The sequence below is a fragment of the Humulus lupulus genome, chromosome 3, assembly GCF_963169125.1.
Source record: "Humulus lupulus chromosome 3, drHumLupu1.1, whole genome shotgun sequence".
NCBI classification, from domain to species: Eukaryota; Viridiplantae; Streptophyta; class Magnoliopsida; order Rosales; family Cannabaceae; genus Humulus; species Humulus lupulus.
In genome coordinates, this window is record NC_084795.1 from 239,169,473 (window position 1) to 239,189,053 (window position 19,581).

Below are 19,581 nucleotides of genomic sequence, written 5' to 3' on the forward strand. Positions count from 1 at the left end.
GGCAAACATCCCACATGTTCTACACCGACCTAACGCAAACTAAGGAGCATATCTTCATAGCAAACGAGAATCAGGTCCCCTTCAGGAGACCCCCACCAATGAAGAGATCGGTCAAAGAGAGACCCTGGAAAGTATTGTCAGTATCATAAATACATTGGCCACACCACTGCGGAATGCACTCATTTAAAGGTGGAAATAGAGGAACTCCTACGTAGGGGGCACTTGGGAAGATACGCCCAAAGAGAAAATGAAAGACCAGGTGATAGACCACCCTCGCCACGAGCGCGAGATGTGGCCCCAGAAGTTCAAGGAGAGGTGAGAACGATCTTTGGAGGACCAGGATTCCAGAGGAGAATCGAGAAAAGGGCGAGATAGGTACGCCAAGGAAGCCAGACGAAGCCCACCCTCATGCATGTTAAGCTTAGAACAACGATCCCCAAAAAACTTTAAAGGGGAAAATGATTCAATAACCTTCAGTGAAGAAGACGTGCGGGGTGTGCATTTCCCTCACATTGACCCCTTAGTGTTGACTGTTCAGCTTGCAAACATGAGGGTACATCGGGTCCTAGTGGACAACGCAAGCTCTGTAGACATCCTATATCGCCCAGCCTTAGAGAAGATGGGACTGGGTATCAGAAACCTAAAGCCCTGTAACACCTCCCTGTTGGGTTTCCAGGAGACTCGATACAACCTCTAGGTACAATCGAGTTAGCCCACACCATGGGAGATCCGCCCAAACAAACCACTATGATGACGAACTTTGTCAAAGTAAGCTGCTCCTCGGCCTTCAACGCGGTATTAGGGAGACCCTCCCTAAGAGAATTGAAGGCGATAACCTCTGTATACCACTTGGCCATAAAATTCCCAACCCCTGGAGGGGTAGCAAGCGCGAAAGGGGACCAGAAAGAAGCAAGGGAATGTTATAACACGTCCCTTCGCACAGCCATGAGACCGCCAGAACTTATGGCAATGGTAGTGCATAGGGGTGCAAACCCGAGAGAGTTCAACCCCAAAATCACCGAGGAGATCAAAATCGATGGTTCAAGCTCCACTTTTAGTATGAACATCAAAAGGGTTACCACAGTTAGCCCCCCAATAACTACGAATTAGAGGGGTAACTTAGATGCCCTGATATGTAGAAAGAACATTGTACTCTCCTTATTTTTAATGAATATGTTTCTTATTGACATGTCACACTCCTCGTTTACTTGAACACATATCTAACTCTTGTGTACCTATCACCAATTGAAATTATCAAAGTGCATGAGAAAAATGATCAAAATGCCTGACGAGATAAATCTCGCCAACCACTTGGGGGGTGGAGTATGTTGACGCCGTTTTTCGTCAACAGTGAAAAATGAGCACGAAAACAATAATCAGTAATGGCCAATAAAAATATGATAACACAAACGAGATTTTTTACATGGTTCAGCAGTTAAATCTGCCTAGTCCACAAGTCTTTGTTATTAAACTTAAGATGATCTCTGAAAATTCTTCAGGGATGAATTTTCCAGAGTTTTCTCTCAAGATCACAAAAATTCGGTGCTTTACAATGGTGCATGACCTCTCTATTTATAGAGAATATTTCAGAATACTATCCCACATATTTCGGGAAGTTATTTTGTATATGCAAATAAATTTAATGGCATTAAAAGCCTGCGATCCTATATACAAGGAAACGTCCCCTGAAGATCAGGGGGCGTATAACTGAACAATTAATATCCCTTGATTATAGGGGATTTATAATAATCAATATGGATTGCGTCCCTTATAGATGAATCATTTCAAAGTTATTATCTTATATTGCCAATGCCCTATTCACCCAGGTCTCTTATCGACTATCGAACTATAGCATCTTCCCGAGATCATGTGGCTTCGAACTCATACTTGTGTCGAGCTCGGGTCCCCCGATTCGAGGTCACCCCGAGAACAGATGCACCTCGATGTCTATCTTTCGAGCTTGTGAGGATCTCGAGGCTACCACCTTCGAAGTCGTCTCTGCTTCGCAAGCTCGTTGCCTATGCTGCGAACATGATCCAAACATTACGAGTCCATTCACTGCGAATCTAGCTTTCGAGATCATAATTCTTTTGGCTCGAAATCTAGGTGTAACATTTTGCCCCCTCAAAAGTATTTGTTCGAATCCCATGAGAAGGAAACTTTTGAACTACTTTTTTCGGGAACCGCACCGTCGCACACTTGAAAAATTGACACGCGTCAGCTGGGTATTGCTCACTCAAGGTACTCGAGTACCTTGGAAATCCGCCCACGATCGTTCGCCTGCCACCTTTTCGGTACCATCATATCATCGATCCCTAACCGTTGGATTTTATGAGGGCTCTGGCCAATGGCTCAGATTAATCCTTTTTTACCATCTATATATAAGACCCCAGTCATCGTCTTCCTCTTATTTCACACTCATCAGAAAAAGAAAAGAGGCCAAACCAGAGGTCATTTCAGAAAAAAAATTCTTGCTTGTGCATGTTCTCCCTGCCAAAGAAACAAAGGACCACCAGTTTGTTCGAGACCATAAGGTTATACCTGCAGCCTCTCCTTCACTCAACAATTTCTCTGCAATCGCCGTCAATGTGTAAGTATCCGATGATCTTTTTGTTTTCCTTTATGCCAGTTTTCTGTCTGAGCTGTTCTTTTATTTCTGTGAATGCACTAGTTTATTTTCTTAGTTTGTCACGCTAGGAGACTTTTGACCGATATGCTTTCACGTCTAAGTCTCCATGCTAGGTTTAAATCACTGGTTCTAAATCCAGTTTTGGTGTAGAACAAGGTCTCTTTTTTCTGGGTTTCAAAATTTAAAAGACATATCTTGCACACCAAGATATCGGGTACAAAATCTTGGTTTTAAAGAACGCACGATACCCAAGATTTCCATTTCTGAATAACCGCCACCCTTTTTCCCTGATATTTCGGGATTTTCAAAAAAAAATTATCCACTCTCCTCCTTTTTCTCGTAGAATACACGTTCCAACTCTTTAAACAGGCTTTTAGTATCGAGCTTGTTTCGTATCCAAGCATTCTCCGAGCTTGTCTTGTCAAGCTCGCAATTCTTGAACCCTTGCATGCATGGCCCTCACCATTTTTTCTTTCTTGCTAGATGTCACAGAATCTGGAAAGACGGTGGGGGTCGTTGCTGGCAATCCCTCACTCGCCAAAAACCCCGAGCCCAGAGTCGCTGTTTGCTCGGAATCAGCGTTTGATTCGCAAATACGACCTTGAGCGCAAACAGGAGGAGACCCAAGCTCACTATCGCCGCCAAATTGTTGAGGTCATAGAAAAGAAGAGGAGAACTCTTCGGGAGGCTCTCTATCCGGAATCTGATTCAGGACCCAGGCCGGTCCCCCTCGACCCCAAATTAAAAGTCGCCATAGCATACAGTCCGGGAGAGCTCTAGTTCTCGCTGATGGGTGAGCCTTCTTCCTCGCAACCGAGGAGATAATTCTTCGAGGCCGAGCACTACTGGAGCTCAGTTACCTCACTAGGCCAGATAACTGATATTCTGTCCTTCCACGGTCTCAAGTTGTCGAGCACCCTAAGATGCCGAGCCCCTACCCCCAGCAAGCGAAGCTGTCGCGCCCCAGGAGATGGGAATCTGGATAACAAACTGAGGTACGCAGCTTGGAGCCAAGAGCATATGAAGGCAGGAGCGTTACTGCCTTTGAAGTCATTCTTCAAGGACTTCACGGATTTTGTTGGGCTGGCTCCATTCCAGCTCAACACTAATTCTTACAGGGTTCTGTCTGCCCTGAGGTCGTTATACCACGAGCTAAAGTGGAAAGGACCTTCACCACAGGAGATTTTATATCTCTTCTGTCTGAAAAGCAATCCCTCCCGAGCTCGGGGAGGAGATGGCTTCTACTATCTCTCGAGCTACCCCAAAGAGAAAAAGGTGTTTGAGGACCTTCCTAATCACCCACCTGACTTCAAGAAGGCCTTCTTCTGGACAGATGGCCTGTCCCCGTCTCGATGTTACTCATTCAGACGAATCCGTAAGTATCCCAACCTTCTTTATCTCTGTGCTCGGACTTTTGTTTGTAGGTTTGTCCTTAGTTGAAATGTGTCTCATTTTCCAACCAACTTTCATCGTCCTACTCCCGACGACGCGATGAAGGAGCGTAGAGAGACTCTGCTCCAACTCCCTTATGGCAGGAGGTCCCTCTCATATCTTCTGCATGAGAGCAAGCTCCGAGCTTGTGGGCTTTTGGGAGATGGCCAGTCCACCTCGGATTGGTCCAATAAAAAGTACCACCTCTGGGAGCTCGTGCCATTGCCAACTGGCATCCTCCCTCCGAGGAGAGAGGTGAGGCCTCCGCCTCCAGTTTGCCGGCGGAGCCCGCAGTCGGGGAACGAGGCCAACGATGAAGCTTCGAGCTCGGGCTTGGATGGTCAAGGTACAGTCATCCTTAGCTCGAGAATGTGGTCCCCCACCTTATTAAAACACAAACCCGATAGGTTAGTTTTATGCCCGGACGATAGGGACCACTTCTATATATGGACTTGGGTAGATGACCGAGTTCATAGGTTTGATAGTTGGCTCAGGAAGTATGACATTATGTACAGTCTGAACGAGGTATGGGACGGGATAGCCATCCAATATGGGACCAATGATTATAGGGACCTTTCGAGGTTGACATCCACCTATAGGGAAGGTACTCCCCCCGCCTCTTCTGAAGATGGGGGAATTTCGTGGTCTCCAAGCTCAAGCTCGGGGGAGAGTTCCAGTTAGGTCTTTCTTTACTTGGTTTTTTTTTTATCTTCCAAGTTTATTAGCATTATGTTTAACTTTGATTGGTACTGTGCAGGTGCTATGGATCCCGACCTCGACGCTGTGCTTTTCAGTGGTGAGGGAGCTGGAGCTCAGAAGAGTAAGCGCCCGAGAGCCTCGCGAAGGTCCGACCGACCATCCAAGGTCAGAAGACCCCAACGTCTCAGGCTACTGCGAGCACAGCTGAGGGGCCGAATGTCCAGGTTGATGCATCTGTTTCGACTGCGCCCATTTTGCTTCCTCCAGCCGACACTCAAATAACAGTCGGCCGGCCTCCGAAGAAACCCTCCATCTCCAAGGTCCTACTGCCGACGGCCCGACCTCATGTTGAGGAGTTCGTGCTTGACGGTGCTGCTGGGACCCAAGGGGCTATGCTTAGCTCGGACGTTCTCTCTCGAGTGGGACAGAGTTTTTTAGGCTTCGGCGCTGACCACTGGGATCTTGTGCACAAGGCCTCAGACTGTAATACTCTTTATGATAAGAGTATTGAACTTACTACCGCGGTAATTTTCGCAACTCTCCTTTAATTGCTTATGTCTTGGCTCATGATCTAATTCATTCTTTGTATTTCAGGCCCTTGTCGTTTCAGCACAGCTTAATTATAAGCTGACCAACGAGGTGCATACGAGCATGTCTCTGGCCCAAGAGTCAAGGGATCTCCAGCTTAAAATGGCTGATGAACTCAAAGACTCGAAGACTGAGCTTGAGAAGGTGAAGACCGAGCTCGAACAGGGGAAGACTCATCTCGCGGAGCTGGAGAAGATAAAGGTCGAGCTTGAACAGGCGAAGACTCGTCTTGCGGAGCTGGAGAAGGCTAATGCTAAGCTCGAGGAGGAGAAAGCTGCCACTTTCGACATCATGGAAAGCGAGAAGACCCACCTCCTGGACAAGTTCAAAGAGCAGAAGGAGAAGGCGGTCGACCAGGCCATGTACAAAATTTGGGTTGACAATGCCGACCTCGACACTAGCTTCCTGGGTCCTCTTGAGGCCAAGTATGTAGAGCGGTGGAATACCCGTCTTGAGGCAAGTGAAGCTGCTCGAGAGGTTTCTCAGAAGGATAGTCATGCTATTCGTCCTGGGGGGTCTAGTGCCGCTGACGCTGAGAAGGCCAAGGGAACTGCTCCTTCCTGAACCTTACCTCGGGGCTGCGTCCCTTTATCTTTGTAATTACTTTAATTTATGCCCGTAGGGTTGATACAATTTCTTTTTATATTAATACATATGCTTTACATTTCTCGGTTCGAAATATTTTGCACATTTTATTTTAATGAATTATTTATGTTTATTTATCCATACAAACATAGTTTGGATTTAAGCTCGAGACTCAACGCATTCATGCATAGTTTGCTTGAATTATCCGATCTCGTTATTTATCAAGGTCGTATATTACTTTAATCATGAACCCGAAAGTACTTGTATGGTATGTAATGCGAACGGTTTAGTTATATCTTATTGCTTAGTTACTTTTTCTTGTCCTCGGTTATTTCTCCGAGGTTATGAGTTCGAAACTATTTTTCCTTAAGATATTCCAGCCTCGATCTCGACTTATCTTGAAGTAGGTTCTGGTTCCAACTTATCGTCGATTAGTTTTAGCTGGTTTGCTCCAAACCTATTAAGGTCGTGTTTGGTTTGTAATCCATACACTTATATTTTTAATCTAGTTCGTATATTTGGTTATATCCAAACATTTTTATCTTTTGATAATTTGGTTACGTCCAAACTGTCTAAGCTCGCGCATCTGGTTACATCCAAATACTTGTATGTTTTTGATAATTCGGTTACGTCCAAACTATCTAAGCTCGCGCATCTGGTTACATCCAAACACTTGTATGTTTTTGATAATTCGGTTACGTCCAAACTATCTAAGCTCACGCATCTGGTTACATCCAAATACTTGTATGTATTTCGTGCATGTTATTTTATTTTTCAAGCTGATGGTATATATACCAATGATGCCCCCTTAATATCCTATGAGTGTGACCATAGGTTATTAAATTAAGAGAGATTGCAAAAATAAAAAAGAGATATAACATATTGAACGAAATAGATCTTTATTTGATGGAATTCAAAAGTAGACAAATTAATACAGATAGAAAATCATGGTTACAGGCAACACTTTTCCTATACTATTGGTAGTAAGGTCTTAGGTGTTCGCCATTCCATGCTCGTGGTACCAGGCTCCCATCCAATCTCGCCAGCATGTAGACATCGGGCCAGATGACTGACTCTATTTGGTATGGTCCTTCCCAATTTGGCCCAAGCACACCAACTGTTGGATCTCGTGTTGCCAAAAATACGCGTCTCAACACCAGATCTCCCACACCGAACTTTCGATCTCGAACCCTCTTGTTGAAATACCTGGTAGCTCGTTGCTGGTAGGCAGCGTTCCTCAACTGAGCTTCGTTTCTTGTTTCTTCAATCATGTCTAAGGTTTCTTCGAGCTGAGTGTGGTTCGAGTTTTGGTCGTAAATATGAGTGCGGATTGTTGGAATTTCGACCTCGATAGGCAACATTGCCTCGTAACCGTACGCTAGAGAGAACGGGGTATGCCCCGTGGATGTTCGAGCTGTGGTCCTATATCCCCATAGGACTTGGGGCAATTCTTCGGGCCATCGTCCCTTTGCTTCCTCCAACTTTTTCTTTAGTGAACTCTTGAGGGTTTTGTTTACAGCCTCGACCTGGCCATTCGCCTGAGGATGAGCTACTGATGAAAAACTCTTTATTATTCCATTCTTTTCACAAAAGTTGGTAAACAAGTCGCTATCGAACTGGGTTCCGTTGTCGGATACAATCTTCCTCGGCATCCCATATCGGCATACGATGTTTTTTACCACGAAGTCAAGGACCTTTATGGAAGTTATTGTTGCCAATGGTTCAGCCTCCGTCCACTTCGTGAAGTAATCCACAGCGACGACAGCATATTTCACACCGCCCTTACCAGTTGGGAGAGAGCCTATGAGGTCGATTCCCCATACCGCGAATGGCCATGGGGAAGTCAACATGGTCAGCTCGGATGGTGGTGCTCGAGGAATCGTGGCGAATCTCTGGCATTTGTCACATTTCTTCACGTACTCGAAAGAATCTGTTTTGATGGTAGGCTAGAAATATCCTTGGCGTATGATTTTCTTGGATAGGCTATGCCCCCCGGTGTGATCTCCGCAGAACCCTTCATGAATTTCTTCAATGATCTTCTTAGCTTCGGGTGGAGTTACACACCGAAGTAATGGCATGGAAAACCCCCTTCTGTACAGCTTTCGAGCCTGGTTCCGTTCTTCTCTATGATGTCACAATGAAGAAGCAAGCTAATACCTCACGGACATCCCAAAAACATCGCACCTTGAAGTCTACTAGAGAGCCTGAAGACCCTCTCGTAGACTTGGGGGCAAGTGTGAATGCCAAAAATTGGACATGAACCGAAGAGGGCCACAGTCAACACTCGAGGAAAAAGCTAAGGCTTCCCCCTAGTGACCTCGGGCACGTCAAGCACCCTCGTGTCTCGCCCCACGCGAGACCCATTCCTCACAAGAGGCCTTCGCGAAATAGCCCGTCTCGCCCCACGCGAGACCCTTGCGAAGTCGTGATCCTTGGTGCATCTCACCTCACCTCGCCTAGATGAAGGTCTGAAAGGCCACTTTTGGATTGCGTCGCCTCGTACACCCACCAAGGGCATCGCGCACCCACGCACCACAGCCTTGCGCACCCGCGCACCTACGCACCACGGCCTTGCACACCCGCACACCACGGCCTCGCGCACCCGTGCACCACGACCTCGCGAGAACACTTTGTATGCCCCGCCTCATACGCCTACGGAGCCGCACATTGTGCCCAGAATATGCGCTTGGGGTCAAGAGCCCCTTCTCATCTCAGTTTCTTAGGGCCATCTCGTGAAATCCTTGGTTGTCAGGCATCTAGGAATAACATATAAGGATTGTCGCACTTGAAGCCCTTAGGAATAAGGTACCTTGCAGGGGTGAAAACTTGTGGCTCGAGGAGCTCATACAAATACGAAATGTACCTACAAACCAAGAGGAGGCGAAGTACGTACGGAGGTACGGCCTTGAATGCCCTAAGTGTCTGACCATAAACACCACGCCAAACAAGTAGTGGTCGTACGAACATGGTACCTGATGTGGTCCTTCCCAACCTCTAACACTCGTACTAAATAAGTAGTGGAGGCATATTCAGGTACTAAAGTAGAGGCGCTCCCACATATTCTGACCATGTACTAAAGTCGACACCACAACCTTCTGCTCCACAACCACCTGTGCCACTACACTTGATGCCACTTCCCTGACAATGTACTTATGAACAATCTGGTCCCCTGGGACCACAATGTATTAGGGGCCATTAGAACCCACTATAAAGGGAACCTCACTTCATCATTGAAGGGGGTTGAAAAAATATTGTAGCTTGGTATCAAGAGAAATACAAGTTATTTTCCTCATTTCCTTCTGCAACTATTTTCTAAGTTTCTTATTAGATTTTTGAATTTCTTCATTTATAAGCACTATACTTTGATTTTTCTAACTTAACATCGTTGACGAGTTCTCACCATCAACAGTATATATATATATTATGAAAACCAGGTTTTTTGGGTTGAAAAATTGATGTTTCTGATTTGATTTTGTGCTTAGAAGTAAAAAGAAAAGCTTCGAATAAATCTGGGTCTGTAGTGAAAGAAGTTCATGGCTGAATTAATGGTCAATCTATGATTGTTGAGATGAATGGATTTGTAATGGTATTTGGATTTCAATTTTTTGATAGAAGTTGTTGTAGTGATACTTGATTCTGGGTTTAATATATGAACTCAAGAATGTGTTTTGATTAATTTTTGGGTTTTAAATTTGGGTGAACATGTTGGATTTTGATTAATTTGATTATTGTTATAAATTTGATTTTGTTATTATTATTATTTTAGCATTTTAATTAATTAAAATATAATTATTTTTTAAAATTTATATCAATAATTAATTTTATAATGTTTTATTTGAGATTATTAAATTAACTAATTTATAAAACTAGGGGCACTTTGGTCATATTCAAAATAAGTTTGATCAAAATTGGGCTCAGAGTATTATTTTGTTCCATATTTTACAAAACGCATTGGTTTGAATTGTCATATAACAAAATAAAGGGTCCAATTGGTAACTTTTGCAAAACACACTACTACAAAACACATGCTTTTAGGACACTTTTTTAGGGCACTCACCTAGATGCGAGCCCTAAAACACCGCTCCTGGACTTTTTAGGACACTCATTGAGAGTCCTTAAAGAATTTATTTTAGGACACGCAGTGCGAGCCCTAAAAACTGATGTGTGTCCTAAAAGTTTGATTTTTTTTTATCAAGAGTTCGTGGACTTTTTAAGACACTCATTGAGAGTCCTTAAAACATTTCTTGTAGGACACGCAATGCGAGCCCTAATTACTAAAGTGAATCCGAAAAGACTACGAGAAAATTTGAGTCAATGGAGATTTTTAAGGGTACACTTTGAGTGTCCTAAAAGAGTATTGAGGGGACTCAAAGTGGCCCCTAAGACAATAATAATAAATTAATTAAATTTAGCTTTATTAAAAAAAAGGATAATACAAAAATTAGAAAAGCCCTAAAATTGTACCAGCCTCTCCTCTCTCCTCTCTTTTCTTCCAGCCACCTCACCGTCTCTCTCTCTCTATTTCTCTCTCGCGTCTCAGATCTACAAGCCCCGACGACCACCTTGTTGGCTGCCAAAAACTACACGCGCTACCCCAGGAGATTCATCACGTCATTGAGCTCTGACACCCCCCCCCCCCGAGCCCTCTACCAGCCACGACTAGCGGCATTTTGGCCACCACCCGCCTACACGCGCCGCCCAGATGTGTTCCTCGACCCCCAAAACCCCCAGCCCCGCGAGCCCCAAGCCATACGCGCCGCCTAGCCCTCTCGAAAGTGCCTTCAAATTTCAACGACTTTGTGGGTTTCCAAAACTTCTTGGGCATTTTTTGACTGCCCCGAGCCAGTCCGATCCAAATGACCACCACCATTGCATTGCTTGTGCTTTGGGCTTCAATATTATACGAGAGAACGAACTAATGCTCTGTTTTAGTATTTTGATGATCCTCAATACAGAAGAAAGAGTTCCGGAATTACTAAATATGGGGCTATAGGTTTGCATTCAATCTTCAAAAAAGAGGATTTAATTGAGTATGTAAGAATCAAAGAATATTCATATCTCAGGGTCAGGTGCTGATGAGCACATTGAACTATCCATGTGGCTGAGAGCCCTCCGATTTTTTATTGATATTGAAGAAAAGAATATTCTCAAAAAATTTATAGAAATAAATTTACTATAAAATCAAGTTTGAATCTTAAAAAAGTTATTTACTCACTGAACAGACACATGTGAGAATTAATTCAGAAGGACAAAAAAATAACTAGTTGGTGAGACAATATCTTACCAAGGCGATGATCAGTAGCTGGTCCGAGAGGATGATTACCCCGTGGGAATGCTCTTTAATGGAACTTTAGCTTTAGTTGGTCGTGACCGAGAAACCACCCCAACGAATTGGGATTTCCCTATTGGGCCAGGTCATTTCGGGGCAAGCAGATCATTTATGATGAAGAGGATGGGCTTCAACAGAAGGATTCAGAGTTCTTGCAGAGTGGAACCATGTCTAAAAATGATTTGATGTATGGATAAGTAAAGTAAATAAAAGAGTTTATCTAGGGTAGTATTTTGATCCATTTTGTAAAACACATGGTCTGGATTGTCATTTAACAAAACACAGGGGTCGATCGCATATTTGGGAAAAATACATAGGCCAAAATTGTATTTTCCCTTATTAAAATCATAAAATTATAAAATGATAATTAAGTAAAATGTAAGAAGTTGGAGTAATATGTTTCTTAGAAACCATCTCCAATTAGATATATAAATATTGTGCTATATTTGGTATAAAAATATCATTATGTGATATATTTAGTACAATTTTTAGCACTATGCTCTAATGCACAATTGTAAAAGCTCATGCAAAAATTAATAATTTTTCTTTATATGTTATTGTTGATAGTAATATAATAATAAAATAATAAGACAACAAATGTAGCATTTAATGTTGATAGATAAAAATAATACTAATATAATAAAAACGACATAAAAGTAAATAATAAAATTTTGGTATGTGTCAAATTTGACATAATTTTTTGGTATCCTATTGGAGCAAGTATTTTCTAGAGTAAATTATATTAATTTAACAATGCATAACTAATTTGACATACCTCGAGAGATATTAGATAAAAGGTACTTATCCAAACATATTTTAATATCAATAAACTATTTGATAATTGATTAATATAATAAATAATATGTAAAGATTTTGAAAATTAAAAACAAAACAATAAAAAAAATCTTATTCAAAACAAATTGTATATTATTATTTATCAAAGTACGACAATAATTTTTAATCTGTAGATCAATTCATAGTGCTCCAACTGGGCAAAACAAAAAAGAAATAATAAAACCACGTGCTACATCTTAAAAATAAATAAATGTAGCAACCAAATGCTCCACTTAAAAAGTATATAATAAAAAAACTGGGGTGTGCTCCAACACAGTAAGGAAAATATATATTTATACAATACGGCATAACATATTACACTAGAACTATGCGAAGCTTTCATTTTATTAATTGGAAGCTCTCTTGAACCATTTTCTTCCAAGTTATGCATTTGTGTTTTTTTTTTTCTTTCACTTTCACTAGTTGATTAGATATGGAGCTATCTCCAGTTTCTGGTTTTTCGCTTAGAACTAAAAACCCAAATATAATCCCTCCTAATAATCTCAAGGCCTCAACTAACCTTAACACCAAAAGACCAATCAAACCCTCTTATATTTCTTCAAATTGCTCCAGAATTGCTCACTACCCAACAACACCAATTGGCTTGTACAACCAAAACAGCTATTTAAAATCTTCATGGGTCGATAAACACAGCCAAAACTCTACTATGGTAAGTTTTAACTGATATTTTTCAAATGTATTGTTGTGTTGTTAGAATTGAGATTAGTTAGAAATCTGTTAAGTTGTTAGTTGAGGTGGTTGGTCTAGGAGTTTGTAACTGAGTGAGCTGGTTTGGTAACTAATTGGAAACTGAATTAGTTCTTGAGCTTAAGTGCTCTATAAATACTCATACATTGTAATAGTTTTTTGATTTATCAATAAGAATACAATTTTACAATTCTTATATTTGTTTTCTTAACTAATATGGTATCAGAGACCAGTGAATCCTGAGTTCTTTGTTGTTTGTCCATTTTTTTCCTCTGTTTCTTTGTGTTTTTGCTGCCATGGCTCATAATGGAGGAGTTCAGACACGAAAGAATGCTAATCGATCCAATTCGAATGAAGATTCCAATCAATTTTCTGTTCTTGATGATCATTCCCATTCTCACAATGATGATCCTAGGAGCCCTTACTATCTATCCACTGGTGATCATCCTGGCGCTAATCTGGTTCCAAAAATTCTTACAGGCAGCAACAATTATAGTTCTTGGAGACGGTCTATGATGGTCGCACTACTTGCAAGAAACAAAGTATAGTTTGTCAATGGCAAACTTCCTCAACCAGATGAAGACGATGACGACTTTGACATGTGGAATCGGTGTAATAGCCTTGTCATTTCTTGGATGTTACATGCTATCACACCTGATATTGCTGACAGTATTATGTACATGGAGTCTGCTTCTGCCATTTGGGATGAGCTCCAAGAACGATTTCATCAAAAGAATGCTCCAAGAATCTTTGAAGCAAAACGGTGTATGCAAATCCTTACTCAAGGATCAAATGATGTTACAACATACTATACTCGCAAAAAGGCTTTATGGGATCAAATTCAAGAATATAGACCTACACCTGTTTGTACTTGTGGGGAAATGAAGACTCTTTTGGCTTATCAAGAAGGAGATCGGGTTCTTGAATTTATGGTGGGCTTGATTGAATCTTATACTAATGCCAGATCTCAAATTCTCTTACAAGATCCATTACCTAGCTTTAACAAGGCTTAAGCCTTGATTATCCAAGAAGAGAGACAAAGGGGAATCCTTAGCACTCATACTGAAGTCCCAAGGCCTTATTCAGATTCTCAAGGCTCATCTACCCATGGGAAATTTGCTGGAACTACTCAATATAACATACCTCGCCTCTCTTGCACTCATTGTGGCATGTCTGGACATACTATGGCCAAGTGTTATGAGATACATGGATATCCTCCTGGACACAAATTTCATGGCAGATTCCCCAGCAAACAACATGGTCATCCTGGTAACCCTCTCCATAAGCCCACTGCAAATTTCTCTGGAGGAATGGATATTTCTAGACCCACATTGCCCACTGATCAGGAGCTGATCTCAACCTTGACTACTCAATGTCAAAGATTGATGGACTTGCTTGGACAGAAAGGTCACAAGTCATTCCTAGCTTCATCCACATCATCCAATTCTGATCCCCCACTTGTGTCTCATTTCTCTGGTAAGACCTTTTCTGTTCCCAAGCATAGATGGATCATTGATACATAAGCTACACATCATGTTTCACCTAATGGAGCTAGTGCCAAAATTACTTGTATTGGCACCATCCATGTTTCACCCCATATCGTATTACAAAATGTGCTTTGTGTTCCTGATTTTCATTACAATTTGCTTTCTGTAAGTGTTATATTATATTATAATATAATATAATATTACATTATATTATATTATAATATAATGTTTTAGATTAAATAAATGTGACAAAGTGTGTCACATATTGTAACATATAATAGAGAGTTACAATATTTAGATATATAAGATATATCCAAATAATGTAACATATTTGGTGTTACAAATTTGTAACTTCCAAATATTACCATTTATTGTGTAAATTTGTTGTTACACAATATTGAGATGAATTTCATAAAGCCATATGTGATATGGCTGTTAGAGATATGATTTTAACCCCAATAATGTGTTTTGGGAGTTACAAAATCATTTGGGAGGGTTTGGAACCGTTTGGAAAAACAGCACATTTTTTTGTGCTGAAATTGGTCGGTGGCCGCGGCCACTAATGTCTCTGGCCGCGGCCACAGGCCAAAATTGACCAATTTTTCAGTTTTTTCAATCTTTGTTGAACGACTCAAAAAACCCAAATAACTCCCAAATCTCATTTTTAATTCCATATTAATCCAATTAAACATTGGTAACAGCCATGGAGGTTGGTGGAATTTGAAATTCAAAGGGTGTCTCTAAACTCTATAAATAGGAGCCTATAGCTCACTTGAAAGACACAACATTTCTATCCATTAGAGTACTTGGCTGGAAACACCTTGAGGCTTGATAATTCCAAAAAGCGTTTTCTATAATCTGTGAGAGATCCCTTAGTACTTGAGTTAGGGGGAAATAAGCTTTTGGACAAAAGTTTTAAACCTTATTCAAGTTGGTGATCCCCAACACTCTTCACTTTGGTAGTGTGAGTGAGAGTTGCTTCTATTTTAGTTTGTTTGTTCTTTCTCTCTATTCTATTTCTCTTCATCTTCATATTCTTCTCTTTTGTTTATTTGTGTTTCTTGTTTTGAGTTGTAATCTTCTTTTCTTTATTTCAAACATTTTACTTTACTTATAATATTTTGCTTTGAGTTGTATTTTCACCATTCTATTCTTCTTCTCTTCTTCTTGTTCTTTAGTTTATTTGTATTTTCAGTTATAGAGTTGTAATCTTATTCAATCAATCATTATATATTTGTAATATATTGCATAGAGTTGTAATATTATTATCAATTTCCATTGAGGCAAAACAATTTTTCCTAACAGTAAGTTCACTAATTCAATCTGCCTCTTGCTCTTTTCATTTTTTCCTGATTCTTGCATCATTCAGGATCATATGAAGACACAGTAGATTGGGACGGCTGACCGATTAGGGAAATTATATTACTTGAATACTTCTTGTACCTCAAATACCATTCCCAATTCTGCCTCCATTTTCTCTTTCTTTTTTTTATTCTAAAATCAGTAGTGAAATTGTATGGCACTATCGATTAGGCCACCCCTCTTGTATAAAAGAACACCCTTTGAATAAAAGTTTACAATTCAGACATTATTCTTGTCCACACTTTCATTTTACTGTTTGTCATTATGCTAAATAAAAGAAATTGCCTTTCATTTCTTTAAATCATATTGCTGCCAAATGTTTTGATCTTATTCATATTGATATATGGGGGCCCTTCAATACTTTCACCACAAAAGGTTATAAGTATTTCATCACCAATGTAGATGACTGTTCTAGATTTACTTGGGTCAATCTTATTAAACAAAAATCTGAAGCACAAACTGTCATTCCAGCTTTTCTTCAACTCATTAAAACTCAGTTTGGTGTTCAAATTAAAGGCATTCGATCTGATAATGCCAAAGAGTTATAGATCCCAGAGTTGTTTCAAACTCTTGGCATTATTCATTATCATTCCTGCGTCAAAGGCCACAACAGAATTATGTTGTTGAACGAAAGCACCAGCACTTGCTGAATGTGGCAGGAGCACTTCTGTTTCAGTCTTATGTTCCTCTGTGCTATTGGGGTGAATGTATCTCTACTGTTGCATATCTCATTAACTAGATTCCTAGTCCTAATCTGAAACATAAGAGTCCATTTGAGGCTTTATATTCTAAAGTCCTTAGCTATGAGCATCTGAAAGCTTTTGGTTGTTTAGCCTATGCTTCTACCTTATCTACCTCTAGAACAAAGTTTTCTCCTAGAGCAATTACTTGTGTTTTCTTAGGATATCCTATCGGTATGTAATATTATTATTATACATTTCAATCAAATTTATTGATTTTTGCTATAAATTTAAATAACTATCATAACAACATCTTAAATTACTAATTAACGTGTTAAAAATGCATTAAAACAATGATAACAATAAAATACAATTATTAATAACAAATACAAAAAATAGATAATTGAAACTACCATCTCATTTGGTTATTTAGTCAATACTTAAACATAAAAAATAAAAATAATACATGCTTCTTTGCTTATACATATCTCATATATTTATAGTTACATACAAGCTTATCTAATTAAAGTAGGAAGTAATGAATCTACTAAGTCAGGTTTCCAAAAAAAAAAAATTGTGTAACTATTTTCAGAGAATAAATTCAAATTATTAGAATTTTCTTTACCTAATTTGCTTTCTAAGCTTTCCCCCATACTACTATAAATAAAACCTTGAAATAATTAATAGCACCACAATGATCCTGTAAAAAAAAAGTTAATAACAAAGAACCAAATATATATATATATTTATATCTTCTATATAATAATAAGGGTGTAGATAACGGAAATTTTTTGTTTTAACGGTTTTTTTATTTTTTTAATGTTAACTTTAACGGAATATTTTTATATTTAACAGAATATTCTTATATTTAACGGTAGTTTGTAAACACTTAAACTTAAATAAAATATAATAAGTAATTAAAAATTGATATTTTTGAGATATTTTACCATGATAATTATTTAAAAATAATAAATGATTAAACAAATTAAAATAAGTTATTTTTTTAGATTTTTTATATGATAATTATTTAAAAATAATAAATAATTAAACAAATTAAAGTAGGATATTTTTTAGATATTTTATAATAATAATTATTTAAATATAATAAAATCATTTTATAACTTAAATAAAATTTAATTAAACTTAAACTCCATATTGGAATAATATCATATTAAATATATAATATAATATACTCTCAATTAGTAACAAATTATTTTTTAAAAAAACTAGCAAGAAACGTAAATTTAAAATCCACCTATAATGTTTAATATTACATTAAACATATAATATATAATTTTTTATTATTACTCCCAAATTTAAAAATTAGAACAAACATAAACAAAAATAAATAAATTATTTAATTAAAATATGATATTTATTTTAAATTTATATGACATTAATATAAATTTAATAAAAATAGTTAATAAATTATATAAATAAAACTAAATAAATGTTGTTTGTATCTAGGATAATATAATACTATTAGAGACATTAGCATGTTAAAATTTAAGAAAATGAATAATAAAAAAAATGTATTTTACTCACCTCTTAGGCAGAAATCTTGATCTAAGGTACGGAAGCCCTTAAAACTACATGCAATATCTCTAAAGCAAGCAGAACAATCTTATTAGGAATTGCAACGATTCTCTGAATTCCACAATGTTTTACTAAGTTACAATAACAAAATTTATAATAAGTTAAATTAAGGTTCTCTGTTATATTTACACTCTTTTTTATAAGTTAGAATAAGGTTTGCTCCAATTTCTAAATTTCTAATATTAATATAATTTTAGCATGATTTTCATTTTTTTTTTATTTTCATTTCCAATATCTACTATACTTAATATCCAACTAAACAACATGTTCTCTTAAAATTCTTATATTATAAATATTTTAAAGTAAGAACTCAGTTACATATAAATTGTTTTAAACTAAATATTAAGTCCATAAGATTTCACATACAAAAATTTAGGCCCTTTTACATAACTATTATTATTATTATTGTCAGAAATTTGTGAAGGCAATATAAATGAATTGATGTTTATATTAGAATTAATTAATTTTCAGGGTAAACAAACCTGATTTACCAATACCAGCAGGGGATCTTTCGGTAAAATCAGCATAGTACTTGTGCATACTCTATGGAGTAGCTGGGCTTTTGATTGTTTATTTTAACTCTGGGCTATTCCTCACTACTCTATATACTGCTTTAGTATTTTGCTTGGATCTCTTTACTCTGTCCCACCATTCAGATTGAAGAGATCTCCTATTGCACAGCATTTCTTTGTATTGTCACGGTATAACTATCACCATTATTATTATTATATGTATATACATCTTTTGACAATTTTTACATATTACTATACTCAATTATAAAGGATATATATACTCAATAAGTTGTTTTTTTTCCTTCCTCATTATTTTTATTATTTTCATCCGAATTAATTTATGCAGGTACGAGATTTGGTTTTAAATTTCAGTGTATATTATGCCACGAGCTGCCCTTGGACTTGCATTTGTGTAGAAGTGAGTTATGAATATATTTCTATATAATATTACACCGGACAATTTTCTATAGAGCTTCACTTTAAGCTTTATTGGTAGGGCTCTCAGTGTTTCTCGACCCGTGAACAGTTTTCGGCGCGATTTTTTTTTATGACCGTGTATATTATAGCTATTTAAAGCATCCTGCAAATTTTCAGAAAATTCCGAATAATTTACGGTACCGAAAACTAGGTTCAAACATGTTGTTGCACGCGTGACTATTTTTTTTTATGCACGTGGAAAGCAACATGTTTGAACCTAATTTTCGATACTGTAAACCATTAGAAATTTTCTGAAAATTTGCAAGATGCTCTAAATAACTACAATATACATGGTCATTAAAAAAAACCACGCTAAAAACTGTTCAGGAATTGAGATACAGTAAAAGTCCTACCGATAAAACTTAGAGTGAAGGTCCTATAAAAAAAATTTATCAAATATATATATATATATATAAATGAATACAGGTATAAGAACAAATCCCAAATCATATCTTTGACTTTTGAGTTGTGGTTTAATGAATACAGGTATAAGATACCAACATTTGCTACAAAGCTCGGAGTTAGGAACATGGCATTCCTTGGCTCTGGACTTCTTCTCCTAAATTATGTTAATGCCATTGTTGCTGGAATTATGTTGCCTCAGGTCATCAAACTGCTTCCCTTCCCTCAAACCTAGCTACATCCTCAATTTTGGACATTTGGA

The 19,581-nt window shown here is 38.3% G+C and overlaps 1 protein-coding gene across 1 annotated transcript; it reads left to right on the forward strand.

Moving 5' to 3' along the window:
• The first annotated feature begins 13,099 nt into the window (after nt 1-13,099).
• LOC133825492 (uncharacterized) lies at nt 13,100-13,816 on the forward strand. The gene is made up of 2 exons (XM_062258423.1): nt 13,100-13,283; nt 13,380-13,816. The coding sequence occupies exons 1-2, from the start codon at nt 13,100-13,102 to the stop codon at nt 13,814-13,816; spliced, it is 621 nt and encodes a 206-aa protein (XP_062114407.1).
• The last annotated feature ends 5,765 nt before the right edge of the window (nt 13,817-19,581 follow it).

Coding starts and splice junctions, on each gene's coding strand:
- LOC133825492 (XM_062258423.1), top strand. CDS start 13,100: ATGGCTCATAATGGAGGAGTTCAGACACGAAAGAATGCTAATCGATCC. Junction 13,284..13,379: donor GGTTCCAAAAATTCTTACAG/GCAGCAACAATT, acceptor TTCCTCAACCAG/ATGAAGACGATGACGACTTT.